The sequence below is a fragment of the Halyomorpha halys genome, unplaced genomic scaffold (assembly GCF_000696795.3).
Source record: "Halyomorpha halys isolate HHAL.00 unplaced genomic scaffold, Hhal_1.1 Scaffold689.1, whole genome shotgun sequence".
Classification (NCBI taxonomy): Eukaryota; Metazoa; Arthropoda; class Insecta; order Hemiptera; family Pentatomidae; genus Halyomorpha; species Halyomorpha halys.
In genome coordinates, this window is record NW_027113663.1 from 275229 (window position 1) to 288999 (window position 13771).

Below are 13771 nucleotides of genomic sequence, written 5' to 3' on the forward strand. Positions count from 1 at the left end.
TCTATATCTTAAAAAATACCAACAACACTAGAAAATCTAAAGGATATTATTTAAAGAAGAGTAAATTCGCTAAAATATTTCCCCTAATAGAGCTATTTACGTCCAGTAGTTCTCGAGATATAGCCTTTTAAAAAGCAAAATTTCTTAAAAATCTACTGAAAGATTAGTAGTTAGTTAATTTATTTTGAGAATTCTATATCTCAGGAACTATGTGACGTAAATAGCTCTATTAGGGGAAATATTTTAGAGAATTTACTCTTCTTTAAATAATGTCCTTAAGATTTTCTTGTGTTGTTGGTATTTTTTAAGATATAGAGCTCCGAATGAAAAATCAATGTTTTTTTAAGGTTTTGAAGCAGCCGCCATTTTTTATTTCCCCTACCTATACGTAGGAATAGTAGTTTTAATGATATTTGCTAAAATACATTGATTTATAGTTGTTCTGACAAATTTTTATTTGCTACATTTATATTCATAAGTGAATATCATAAAAACTAATACCCCTACGAAAATAAGTGTCATAAACTACATTATAGTAAGTTAAATTTCCTTTATTTTGAAATGAAAAACTTCATTTCAGAAACCATTTGACATATAGATGTCTGCCAGCGTTCAAACTAAAGCTAGTTAAATTTACTAAAAATAGTTAAGTATGTTTATCTTTGTAGGACTAGTAGTTTTTATCATATTTGGCAAAATAAACTCACAAAATGTTAATTTCTATAAAATGTTAGATTTTTGAAAAATATATCTCTAGACCCATTAGACGCACATATGTCTGTCAACACTCAAAATAAAGCAAATTTAATTTACTATAAAGTAGTTTATGACACTTATCTTCGTAAGGGTAGTAGTTTTTATGATATTCACAAATGAATATAAATTTGGCAAATAAAAATTTGTCCGGACAACTATAAATCAATTAATATTAGCAAATTTCATGAAAACTATTACTCCTACGAAGATAAACATCATAAATTACTATATAGCTCATTAAACTAGCTTTAATTTGAGCGCTAATAGACATTTGTAAGTCAAATGGGTTTTGAAATATAGGCTTTTCAAAATAAATTCACTAACTACTGATTTATCAGTACGTCCTATACAATATTTTTATGAAATGAGAACTATTTAACGTAAATAACTCTTTTAGGGCTCATATTTTAGCAAATTTGCTCATCTTTAATTGACGTTCTCTTAGGTATTCTTGTGTTGTTCCTACTTTTTAAGATATAGAGCTCCGAATGAAAAATTTAATTTTTAAAACGCTTTGAAACAGCCGACATTTTTTATTCCCCCTACCTGTACTTGACAGACTCATCAGTTTTGACTATTAATTATACATAGTTTTCATTAAAGTAATAAAAAATTGGGGTGAGATAACTGCCTCGTTTCTCCTCTTGGGCTCTTGTACTAATATGTTTTGTAATAGAAATGTGGAGCAGTGCCTACCGCTGGTGCATCTATCTGCCCTGGTTATGTAATATTGCATAGTTTTTACTACATTGTAATTCAACGAATATGTTTCATTGTAATTTGGGACCACATATCTTAAAATAAAAAAAAAAAAATAGAGTAATAAATTCTATCGAATGAATGAGTCATTTCAATTACTGAACATCAGCAAATCTCCTAAATTACTCGTCATTCACAATTAATTAATTCATAAAGTTCATTTTAATGACATTAATAACTCGTAAAAATCTTTTAATTTCGAATAATGAGTAAGATTGCATAAGTTTTCCATTAAGTTTAGTAAAAATCTGTCTTCTCTCCTATTCCGGTCAGAAGAAAACATTTCCTTCTTTAATAAAAAAAAATTGGATTAGATAAGACGATTGCATTTTTCGATATTATCGTTAACAGTTCAATGTCTTTCGTATCTCACGACCTCATTGTTTATCGATACTGACAACAATCAGTGTGAAATTCTACTTCTAATAATTCATTAAGATATTGCCTAGTAAAAGTCATTTTAATAAGACCAAACCTTAACGGGGTATCATATCAAATTTTGACTGCTATTCTAATCTTTTTGTGGAAATAAAAGCCACTACTGTACAGCCACAAATTCTGTTAATACAATATCTTACTTATTATTTTATATTACTTATTTCTGGTGACATTAAGACTCCTTTCAAAAAATTATAATGATATATACCTCCATACTTATATTGTTTCATAACCTTTAAATTTAACTGACACAACCAATCACTCACAAGCATATTCAATTATTTAGAACCATTTTATTATTACTTCACAAAATAATTAATTAAATAATTCTTTATTTATGAAAATTAATTTTAATGAGAAAAAGAGGGTCTTACACCACTTTTGATCTCAAAGGCTCAATAAACCTTCTGGATGTATGGAAACCACTTGCATTACTCTTAAATAAACACATTATTATAGTCACATAGACTGAAGCCATGACGTGTATAAAAGCTATATGAGTCCATTAAAATTGTAAGTTAATCTAGAAGTGATTATAAATCAATTTCTTTCAATGGATTCTCATGCAAAACTGTTGGCAATAAGCGATGAGAAAAACCACTACCTTTTTTTCCGATCCCTCTAAAACAGAAAATAAAACATGAATTATTAAATTGCATGTGTTACATAAATCAGATTAATTACAACCTTTTTCTACCGTTGGTACTTGAAAGTATATAATGAAATGCTTAGCTGAGGTTTGATATGTCCATTCTGTGAGAATTCTGCTAAGATTTTTGGAGTTGAGGGGCCTCCGCGTGATTATTAAACAATGTAGGAACAAATAAAAACAAATAGTAATTAAAGACGAAAGATAATAAGTAAATGATAAAAAAAGTTAGAAGTCGAAAAATACTAGGGGTGTGGGAGTGGGTGCAAGAGAAGAAAAGAGATAAGATAAAGTGATATTTATAGGGTTTTGAGAGCCCTTCCTGCCTTGGCAACTCGCAAGAAGGGAGGAGAAGGTAAAAAAACACCACCTAGGAGTGCATAGGCCTAATATGCAAATTTTCAAAATGGCCGCCATATATTTTAGTCCGAGAGGTAAACCGAAACGTAGATGGGAAGATTGCGTTAAGTCAAACTTGGTAGATTTAGAGGGGCGTCACTGGACTCACTAAGCCTTATGATTATTATTAATATAATAATAATAATAATAATAATAATGTGAACCTCTGCACCCCATTAAGGGTAATAGTACAAGAACCTAAGAGGAGAAACGAGGCAGCTATCTCACCCCAATTTTTGATTACTTTAATGAAAACTATGTATAATTACTAGTCAAAATTGATGAGTCTGCCAAGTATAAGTAGGGGTAATAAAAAATGGCGGCTGTTTCAAAGCGATAAAAAAACTAATTTTTCATTCGGAGCTCTATATTTTAAAAAGTAGGAATAACACAAGAAAACCTAAGAGAACGTCACTTGAAGATGAGCAAATTTGCGAAAATATGAGCCCTAAAAGATTTATTTACGTTAAATAGTTTTCGAAATATATTTAAAAAGCTATTTCGTAAAAATGTTGTATGGGACTTACTGAAAGATCAGTAATTAGAGAATTTATTTTGAAAAATTTATATCTCAAAAACCATTTGACGTACAGATGTCTATTAGCACTCAAATTAAAGCTAGTTTCATGAGCTATAAAGTAGTTTATGATGTTTATCTTCGTTGGACTGATAGTTTACATGAAATTTGCAAAAATAAATTGATTTATAGTTGTTCGGACAAATTTTCATATACCTAATTTATATTCATATGTGAATATCATAAAAACTACTACCCCTACGAAGATAAGTTTCATAAACTATTTTATAGTAATTTAAATTTGCTTTATTTTGAGTGTTGGCAGACATATGTGCGTCTAATGGGTCTAGAGATATATTTTTCAAAAATCCAACATTTTATATGAGCAACTAGAAATTAACAATTTGTGAGTTCATTTCGTCAAATATCATAAAAACTACTACTCCTACAAAGATAAACATTATTAACTATTACTATAACTATATTACCTGTATGTAGTAGATTTAACCAGCTTTAATTTGAGCACTGGCACAGATCTGTACGTCCAATGGTTTCTGAAATGAAGTTTTTCATAAATAAAACTTATTGTCCGAACAACTATAAATCAATTTATTTTAGCAAATATGAAAACTACTATGTCTACGAAGGTAAAGGTCATAAACTTCTTTATAGTCCATTCAACTAGCTTTAATTTGAGTGCTAATAGACATCTGTACGTCACATAGTTCCTGAGATATAGATTTCTCAATATAAATTAACTATCCACTGATCTTTCTGTAGATTTTTAAGAAATATTGCTTTTTAAAAAGCTATATCTTGGGAGCTATTGGACGTAAATAGCTTTTTTAGGGCTAATATTTCAGCAAATTTACTCTTCTTTAAATTATGTTCTCTCAGATTTTCTAGTGTTGTTGGTAGTTTTTAAGATATAGAGCTCCGAATGAAGAATTAATGTTTTTTTAAGGTTTTGAAACAGCCGCCATTTTTTAATCCCCCTACCTATACTTGGCAGACTCATCAGTTTTGACTAGTAATTATAACTAGTTATCATTAAAGTAATAAAAAATTGGGTTGAGAGAACTGCCTTTTTTTCTTCCCGGCTCTTGTACTATAATGGGCTCAGCAATTTGTAAGGGAGTACTGTTTTTGGAACAACGGCTATACAAGGAGGTGATTTTTTTCAAGATCACGCTCAACCGCCATATTTATTAGTATATCTCAGGAAATTCCATTTACGTAGAAACAGAGATAGCTTCCCTGTATCTATGTGATAATATATTGTTTACGCATTGATATTACCGTACTTAGTTTATCAGAGTCTGTTATTTACAAATATGTTAAGTAAAGTTTCATCAGTACTTCGAAGAGCATTTAATACGATTCATATATGATATGTAATATGTTTCATATTTGATGTCCTTTAAAATACTTGATAACCTAGAAGTTCTCAAAAGAACCTAATAAAATAGTTTATTCTGGGTTATAAAGTACTTATAAAAATCATTCTAAAATTAACTCTCAGTTTGCTGCCTTAAGGTTTCTTGAAGGGAGGTTAATCTTTTTCAACACATCAATCAGCATTCAGCACATCTCAAACCGTCAAACTAATACGTTTTGAGCTATTGAGTTACTCGAAATTTTTCACTAAAGATTTTAAATTAAAGATATCTTCCCTTTTAGAAACCTTATAGAAGCGGGTCCACGGGATTCTAGTGATAATTTTACGAATAGAGGTTTTATCTTCACCTGGCTTTGTTCGAAACAAATTTACTTTCAAGTACATAAATAATTTATGAAATTATCAATCATTGACAAACAAACAAAAATGGAAAAAGTGCACTAGCGACTAAAATTCCTTTTTTTTTGGAAATTAAATTTTTAGAATCCATAATATCCATTTTGTCTCATATAACATAAATTTCAAAGCATCATCTTAATTTTTGAAGTTCGTAGAACTGCCTGAATAAGAGAAGTTTACTCGTCCTTTTTCCATTATATCTTTAGAGAAAAATTTAAATATCCTCGTTGGACTTTCCTTTTTTTTTTGTTTCAGTTAGTCATAATTTTCTATTAAAAGTGTTTCAATTAACGTATTAGTTGCCTTAAAATTTCTACTACTTATAATTTTATTAAATCATTAAATACTTACTATTTTCGTGTTATCGGATTTTTCATTAAACAGGAATTCAATATTCCTAAATAAAATATTTACCTCAAAAGTATGCATGATAAAGTTTTGGTAAAGAAACAGGATTGGTCGTTGAATTAATGCAGACATTCCACTTGGAGCAACTTCATGAAAAAGCCAGAAAATACGAGCAAAAAGTATCAGTAGTTCTTTAGATTATTGAGGGTTCTTGAAAAAATTAAGCTAGTCCTACCAGTTATTGATTTAGGAAACTTTACACAAATTAGAAAAAAATATATAGTTAGCGGATAAAAACGTAAAAATAAAACAAAAACGTCTTTTATGGTTAAAAATTCCCAGAAAGTCGTAAAACTCTCAAACCAAATACAATCCTGCAGACCTGGATAATGTTAATACACTTATGTAAAGCTCAAGGCTTGTCCTCATGAATTTATATATATTTTTTCTCTAAATTTTGATAGTGACAGTTTTAAGTTAATTTTAATTAAGTGTTTCTTCATTATAAGTAAATGATATTTTCTGTATGGATTTTGTAATCTGTTTTAACTTTTAAAAAATCTTAAATGAATTCTGAACAAAATGTTCAAAAAAATTCAATTCGTTGTAATTTTTTATCTTAATATGTTTATCGATTGAAGATAATAAAAAATAATACACACATTAATAATCGGTGGTTATAAATACCAAAAGACAAAACTGATTTGGTCATTGGTCGGTCCTGATTTGTTAGAATTATTGTGGTCATAAGGGAATTGAATTTTGGCTACGATAAATGGAGTTTTCAGGTATTTGAATCTATCCTTAATGTTTCTTTGAAAATGATTCAGTAGCTGAACAAAACCAAAAGTCGTCACTGATCGGGTTCATAGTGACAGAACATTTTCCATAGAATTTTTTTTTTCGAGACTTTAAAACGAGTAATTTATTAAGATCTCGAATAGTTCTTTTTTTTCAGACTTTTAGTAGTACTTGATTTATCTATAGTAAGAAACTCCTTCCTAACAGTATTTGTAAATCCTATCCGTGCCCGATTAAACGTTCTTATTTTTACCATAAAATACTATAATTTTTTTAGTACAATCACGACAACATATATTAAACATAAATATTTTATTACACATTAGTCATCAGTTTTAAAATTTGGATATTGATATAATTATTAAAATATGCCTCAAAACGCTAGCAATCAATAAATTTCTTTATTTATGTATGATTCAATTTATCAAGAGGTCAAAGTGAAACTGATAGAGACTATTTGAGGAAGATGATTATGGAGTCAGTCATCTTTCGTACTCGTAACTAGTACGATAGTTGTTTTGTTTTATTAAATAGGATACTTTATGGGTTTCATTTTCCATGGCACGCTTTCCGATGTTAAGATTAATTATAGGGTTACTTTTAGTTTATTGTGAATCTGTTTCAAGTGACACGGAAGAAATTCCAAGCGATAAAGAAGCTACCCTCTTGTCCGTAGGGGAAGAAATGAATGATGACGAGTTATGGAATTTATTGAAGCAAATTAGTCGGAATGGTTCGGACCAAGACCCATTCGGAGGCTTTACAGATTACGAAGAATATACACTTGTTGACGAACTTTATACCACAGATGTAACAGAAGCGAGCTCGGTTGACAATACGGAAATTGAAAGTACAACTGAAACTGACAATTTTGCTTCCACGGGCAGTGATAGCACAACGGAAAATAAACCATTGGAAGAAACCGCGACAGTTGAAAATGTAACACCATTAGATGACATAGAGAGTACAACTCCAAGTACCGATGTAACGACCGAACCCGAACTTGATGTTTCTACTGTTGAAGACGTGAGTAAAAATGAATTTGTTAAACCAAATTACAGTAGTCAATCAACAGTTTATCCATCAAGCACTATCAATCCACCAGTAAATATTTCATCCGATTCTACATCTGAGGCCACAATAATTCCATCATCATCTATAAGCACTTCACTTCCAGGTGATTTAACTAGTACTGAAGCTAGTTTGAGGGCAGAAGTACCGGGTAGCTTCACGGAAATAACTAGTACAACAGTAGCAAGTAATGATTCTGTAACTACACCAATTAGCACTAGTATGAGTCCAGTAACTGAAAGAACTTCAAGGATCACTGATAAGGAACCTACCTTAGTGACTAGTGATGTAACAACCAGTCCAGCAACTACTGTTACAAATGGAAGCTTGGTGTATATTACTAGCACACCAATAGGTTTAGATACATTATTTACTAAAGATGATATTACACCCACCACCCCCTTAGCCACAATCAAAAATAATGAGTCTGATATTTTAATTGGCAGTTCCACAACTGAGGCACAGAATTTAGGGAGTGGATCTGCTGAAACAACTACTTTACTGTCAACTAAGGAATCGGAAGAAACAGTTGAATTTGTAAGAAATACTTCTACTTCAATTGAAACTAGTCCCTCGAGTTCTACTGAACCCTTTGTTATATCATCTGTTTCACTTACAAGTGTACCCACTACAGTTTTAAAAAAAGACACTGATGGATTTTCAACTACATTACCCACCGTTTACTCAACGAAGATATCTGAAAAATTAAGTAGCACACCTTCTACATCGCCAAATAGTTTAAAATCAACTGAAGTGACTGTTAGTACTGATGCTACAGCTACCAAACCATTTAAAGAAACTGATGAGGTTTCAACCACACCTCCTAGTGTTACATCAACAAATGTATCTGAAAAATTGAGTAGTACATTGACAACACCTTCAGTGACTGCTGACACAAGGGAAATAAGTGAATCAACTGTTTCTCCAAGATCTATTATTACTGATGCAACAGCATCTTGGCCTACCTTTCCAAATACTTTGAAATCAACAAAAGTAACGGTTAGTAGTGAAAATACAGCTACCGAACCTTTTAGTAAAGTAACTGATGAGTTTTCAGCCACACTACCCACAGTTGAGTCGACAAAGATGTCTGACACAATAACTAGTATTCTGACAACATTACCAACAGTGACTGATCAACCAAAAGAAATAAGTACCAACTCTCCGAATACTATGGAATTCATTAAAGTAACTGATAGTGAAAGTACAGCTACTGAACCTTTTAGTAAAGTAACTGATGAGTTTCCAGCCAAACTACCCACAGTTGAGTCAACAAATGTGTCTGTAACATTAAGCAGTGCACTTACTACAACATCTGGTGTTACAACTGAGCAAAGGAAAATAACTGAATCGACTGTAACTGTATCTATTTTGCCCACTGTAACTACTACTGTGAAATCCATTAAAGTGTCTGATAGTGAAAGTACTGTCATAAAACCATTAGAGGAAGAAACTACAACACCTGCAGCCATGCCAACCAGTTCTAACAATTTAGCTGATCAAATAAGCAGTACCAGTACAGTGGCTACTCCTTCAAATACAGTACACGGTGATATAAATAGGACCACTTCCTTACATGTGGATTTATTACCTAGTACTGTACCTGATAAGATTAAAACACCAGTTACTGGAGTACCTGTTAATGTATCAACTAGTGATAATAGAGTTATGACAGAAATTCCTATAATAAAAGCACATAATACTGAAACAACTACATTTGTTTCCACCACAACATTTAGCATAGGTACGCCGACAACCATTCTTAATGAAAAAATTAATAAAACAGTAGATAGTTCACTTAGTGAACCAACATCCACAACAAGCACCACAACTAGGTTTCCAGCCACTTTAGGAAAATCTACTACACTGAGTGTTAGAACTGATGGCACCAGTCCTTTCACTACTGAAAGAAATAAAGATACAAATAAACAATCTACCACATCTGAAATATCTAATGACTTTAGCACTGTTTCAACACTTTTAACAACGATAAAGATAAATGATGTGACAAAAAGGGAGGGAGAAAAAAATCACACTGAGGCTAAACCTCTGAATGCCCCTGCTAGTCATCCTGATCTAGAGTTGGTTGGTGCTACGGAACCATTTAAATATAAAGTCACTACAGAAAAAATGTCTACAACAGCTTCGACAAAAACTTCTGTTTACAGTACAGTTACCAAGGTTACTGATGCTAAAACTAAAACTACTGCTCCTACTCCAAGCGCTAAAATTGACCAAAAATTGTTTACAAAAAAGAAAATTTCACTTGATCCTTCCAAGAAAGTGTTTATTTCAATAGAAGATCCCATTATTCCACAATTAAATTTAAGAGAGAAATCCTTTACAACATCTGCTCCTCAGATTGAAGAAACCACTGAAACATTGTTAAACAAAACAAAGTTTTATCCAAAGTTAAAAACTACTGTCTATCCTCAACATAAAGTAAAATTAGAACCAGGAAGAAAAGTTAGTTTCATTCCCGAAAATAAAGTGGAATCATTGGTCACAACACAATATCCTGAATATGTGTTAAGAAAGCATAAAATTCCAAATAGAAAAGAAGATACAGGTTCAACTACTGTACGACCACATAGTACAAGTAAAAGTTCCTCCAGTAGAAGTAACTTAGACAGATCACGAATTTTCATGATTGATGAAGCAACATTAACACCAATGAAAATCGATTTACCACCAGTATCTTGCTGTGATAAGCATTTAAGTCTAGATAAAATATCTCAAAATAAACCAAATGGAAACCTCCCTCATATCCAAATTCCTTATTTCAGATGGGATCAAACAAATGTCAATCCTGAAATGAAGCATGGAGGCGACTCTCCCCGAACTAAGGTGTCTGTAGGAGAAACTAATTTGGAGACAAAACCACTTTCAAAAAAGAAGTTAAGTTTTGATCCAAATAGGATGCATATACTGGATACTTACCCTGTTACAACCTCAGCACCACCTTTTAGGATTACTCCAACAACTATGAAAAAATCAGCATTAGATAAAAATCGTAAATTTATGATAGATAGTGATGACACAATTACAAATTTCAAACCTAAAGGCAAAGCCAATGCTGTGTTACCTAAAATGTCATATAATAACAAAAAAATAATGACTCGTCCAGTCATTCAAATCATCCCAAGTATAAATAATTCTCATAAAGATAAAGATAATGTTGATCAAACCAAAGCTTTATCCTCAAAAGGATATAATGAAGAAGTGAAATATAAAATTACTCCATCAGAACTAAACCCACAACAATCTATACCAGAACTACTATGTTTTCAGGTAAAAAAGAAGGATAAAAAACCAATATTGAGTTGTATTCCTTTAGATAGCACTATCAAGACAAATTTCATACGTTATCTTAACCATGTAGAAGACCCTCAAAATCGCCAGCAAATGGCTCCTATTCTGAGAAAAGTAGTTATTAAAAACCCAACTCCAGTCGCTACATCAGTAATTAAAACATTTCCTACATTAAATAAAATGAAATATTCCGTTCATGCCCATGTTTTAAATACTGGGAGCAACAATCTAAGAGGTCCAACGAGTATGAAAGCTTCTTTCAACACTCCTGATAGGCAAGTATTTGTGACTAATAATCAAATGCAGGACATTGTAAGACATTCTATAATACCGATACAGCATGTTGCAAGTAAGCAGAGTTTATTATTTTTGGAACAGCCACCTAATCCTGAAAGTTATCACCAGAAATTCTCCATAAGAGTAGAGGGAAATGTTCCCAACAGATCAAAAAGATCTGTTACAAATAAATGCAACTTCGACGGGGTGTATGAAGATGAAGGTTCCAGCTTAGCATTTGTTTTTGATAACACTGGATCAATGAGCCCAGAACTTGAACAGATGCGTGAAACTGCCAAACATATCACCAAAGAGCTGACAGAAAAAAAAAGAAATTTAATCAGAGATTACATTCTTGTGACATTCAATGATCCTAGTAATTATAATAATTATATTAATCATAAGTTACCTATAAGATTTCATATAACTTGCCCTAAATGTTTAACACATATTTTAATTTTTTTCATGTTAACATACTACATGCTTTATTGGCCCTAAATTTATATAATTCTACAAATAGTGTCATATTACTTTTCTTAAATGTATTATATTTAAAAAATATTTTATTATTTTCATATTAACATACTAAATGTTTGATTGCCACTAGACTTCCGTAATCTATTTTCCTGAAGCCGTTCTTATTGATGAATACATAAAAATGACTGGAAAATAATCGATAAGATTTAATTTAATACAAACATTTATTAGATATTTTTAAAGTAATTAATATAAAATTTGAAAGTAATTGAAATTTAAGGCTTTGTTTTAACACAATTTAATACACTACTTGTAAGAAGTATTTTAATTGTCATTTGACCCTAGTTGTTTAGCCTCTATTACCTTTTTAGGGTAAAGGTGTTTCTTCGAAAAGCATGCCCCTATTGCTGACATAATTACTAAGCTTTACTGATCATATTATAATTATCAATTTGGAAGTATGTACACCCATTTACTCCAGTAGCCTATATTTACTGCCATGGATAAAAGTCACTTTTAGCTTCTTTATGATTAAAAAAAAATGTATTTAACACAAATTATTTAAAAACTAAATATTTAATAAAGCAGAAAATTCTTGTTATAACATTAGAAAGTAAAATACTTAGTATTTCAGACAAAGCATTTTATAGGGAATGATCAAAATATAAAAATGTTATGGCATTTGAAAATGAATGGGAATCAAAAATTGTCTGATGATATCATTTAAAATTTAATTTTTTTTTAATTTAAAAAACAATCGCCCCACAGCATTAGGAAGGGTATTTTTTCTTACTGTTCTAAATGGTCAGAATATAACTCTTATTTGAAATCATACCCTTCAGTCTATATCTCTAATGATTACTCATTATTTCTCTACCTTTGACTTCTTTTCTGTTTGTTTTCCATCCCTTGGCTTAAAATCTCTTTAAAGAGGCCATTTCTACCTTACCCTATTAACATATTGTAGTTTTGAAATTCTAGCTTTAGTCATAGCCAATAATATTTCTAATTTAAAATTAGAACTTTGTTTATAGTGGTTGCAGCCCCATTTTGTACCAGCAATTATGATGATTTCATTGATGAGCTAAACCGAATTAGGGTATTAGGAGGCCAAGATTGTCCAGAATTAGCTTTGACAGGTTTAAAGTCAACGTTGGAAGTGGCTAGACCAAATTCATTTATTTTTGTCATAACTGATGCTGATGCAAAAGATTATGATGAAGAAGAAAATATTCAACTATTAATTATGAGAAAATCACCATATGTAAGTAGAAAATGATTTTGATTTTGTCTTTAAGATCAATTAAAATAATGAGGATTATTATTTTGTGTATCATAGACTCATCTTAGTAAGAAAAATTAAAATCTTAATCATTTATATCACAAAGCTGTGCATTTGAACTTCATTTGCTATATACCTGATAACATTTAAATTTATTTAAGAATAAAATTATAAAAAATCACTGTGATCTTTGTGGGTATAGCTTCTATAGTTTTAATTTGTGAGTGTTTTAATTTTTTAGATGATGATTAATGGAGCTGAATGTGTATTCAATTGATTTCTAAAGTTAGTTTTATGTATTATTGAAATTATTTTATTCTTGTCTCCTAAATGACTTAGAAATAACAGTTTTAATAACATTTCTTGACTTACAACTATTTACATCTATATTTACTGTATAGATGAGGAAAACAATTACTCTTTATTTATAATTGAAATTTTTTTTCTTTTCTAATGGAAAAAGGAATTTTGAATTTTATAATTATTTCTTTTTGTTTATTTATAATTAACATTTTTTTTTCTTTTTTAATGACATATGTATAAAATTATGTATACTTAGGTTGTGAATAATTTCTTCCAATAGTATTTTTATTTTATTTCAATTTTTGGAGGCTTCTTACCTCATCCTGTGTAATTGAATTGACAAATATTACAATTTACAAACTTATTTACAACCCACTATATTACTTGGGACTCAATTATATTTATTAAACTTAATTACTTTGCTTTTATTTAAAGTGTACTCAGGGCACAACCTACTCTATGGAGCGCCTATGCTGACCAACATTGCACCTTCAACAGCCAAGAGGCTCCAACAGTTTCAGAGTGGTATACTCAGACGTATAGTGAAACATACTTCACTTCAAAGAGCAAAGATGGACAACATAC

The 13771-nt window shown here is 30.6% G+C and overlaps 1 protein-coding gene across 1 annotated transcript in view; it reads left to right on the top strand.

Moving 5' to 3' along the window:
- Positions 1 to 6957: 6957 nt before the first annotated feature.
- LOC106685393 (hemicentin-1) overlaps positions 6958 to 13771 on the top strand; it is a 54166-nt gene continuing 47352 nt past the window's right edge. The window contains exons 1-2 of the mRNA XM_014428026.3: positions 6958 to 11500; positions 12636 to 12865. Coding sequence (XP_014283512.1) covers positions 7024 to 11500; positions 12636 to 12865 — 4707 coding nt within the window. The 5' untranslated portion in view covers positions 6958 to 7023. The remainder of the gene's footprint in view (positions 11501 to 12635; positions 12866 to 13771) is intronic.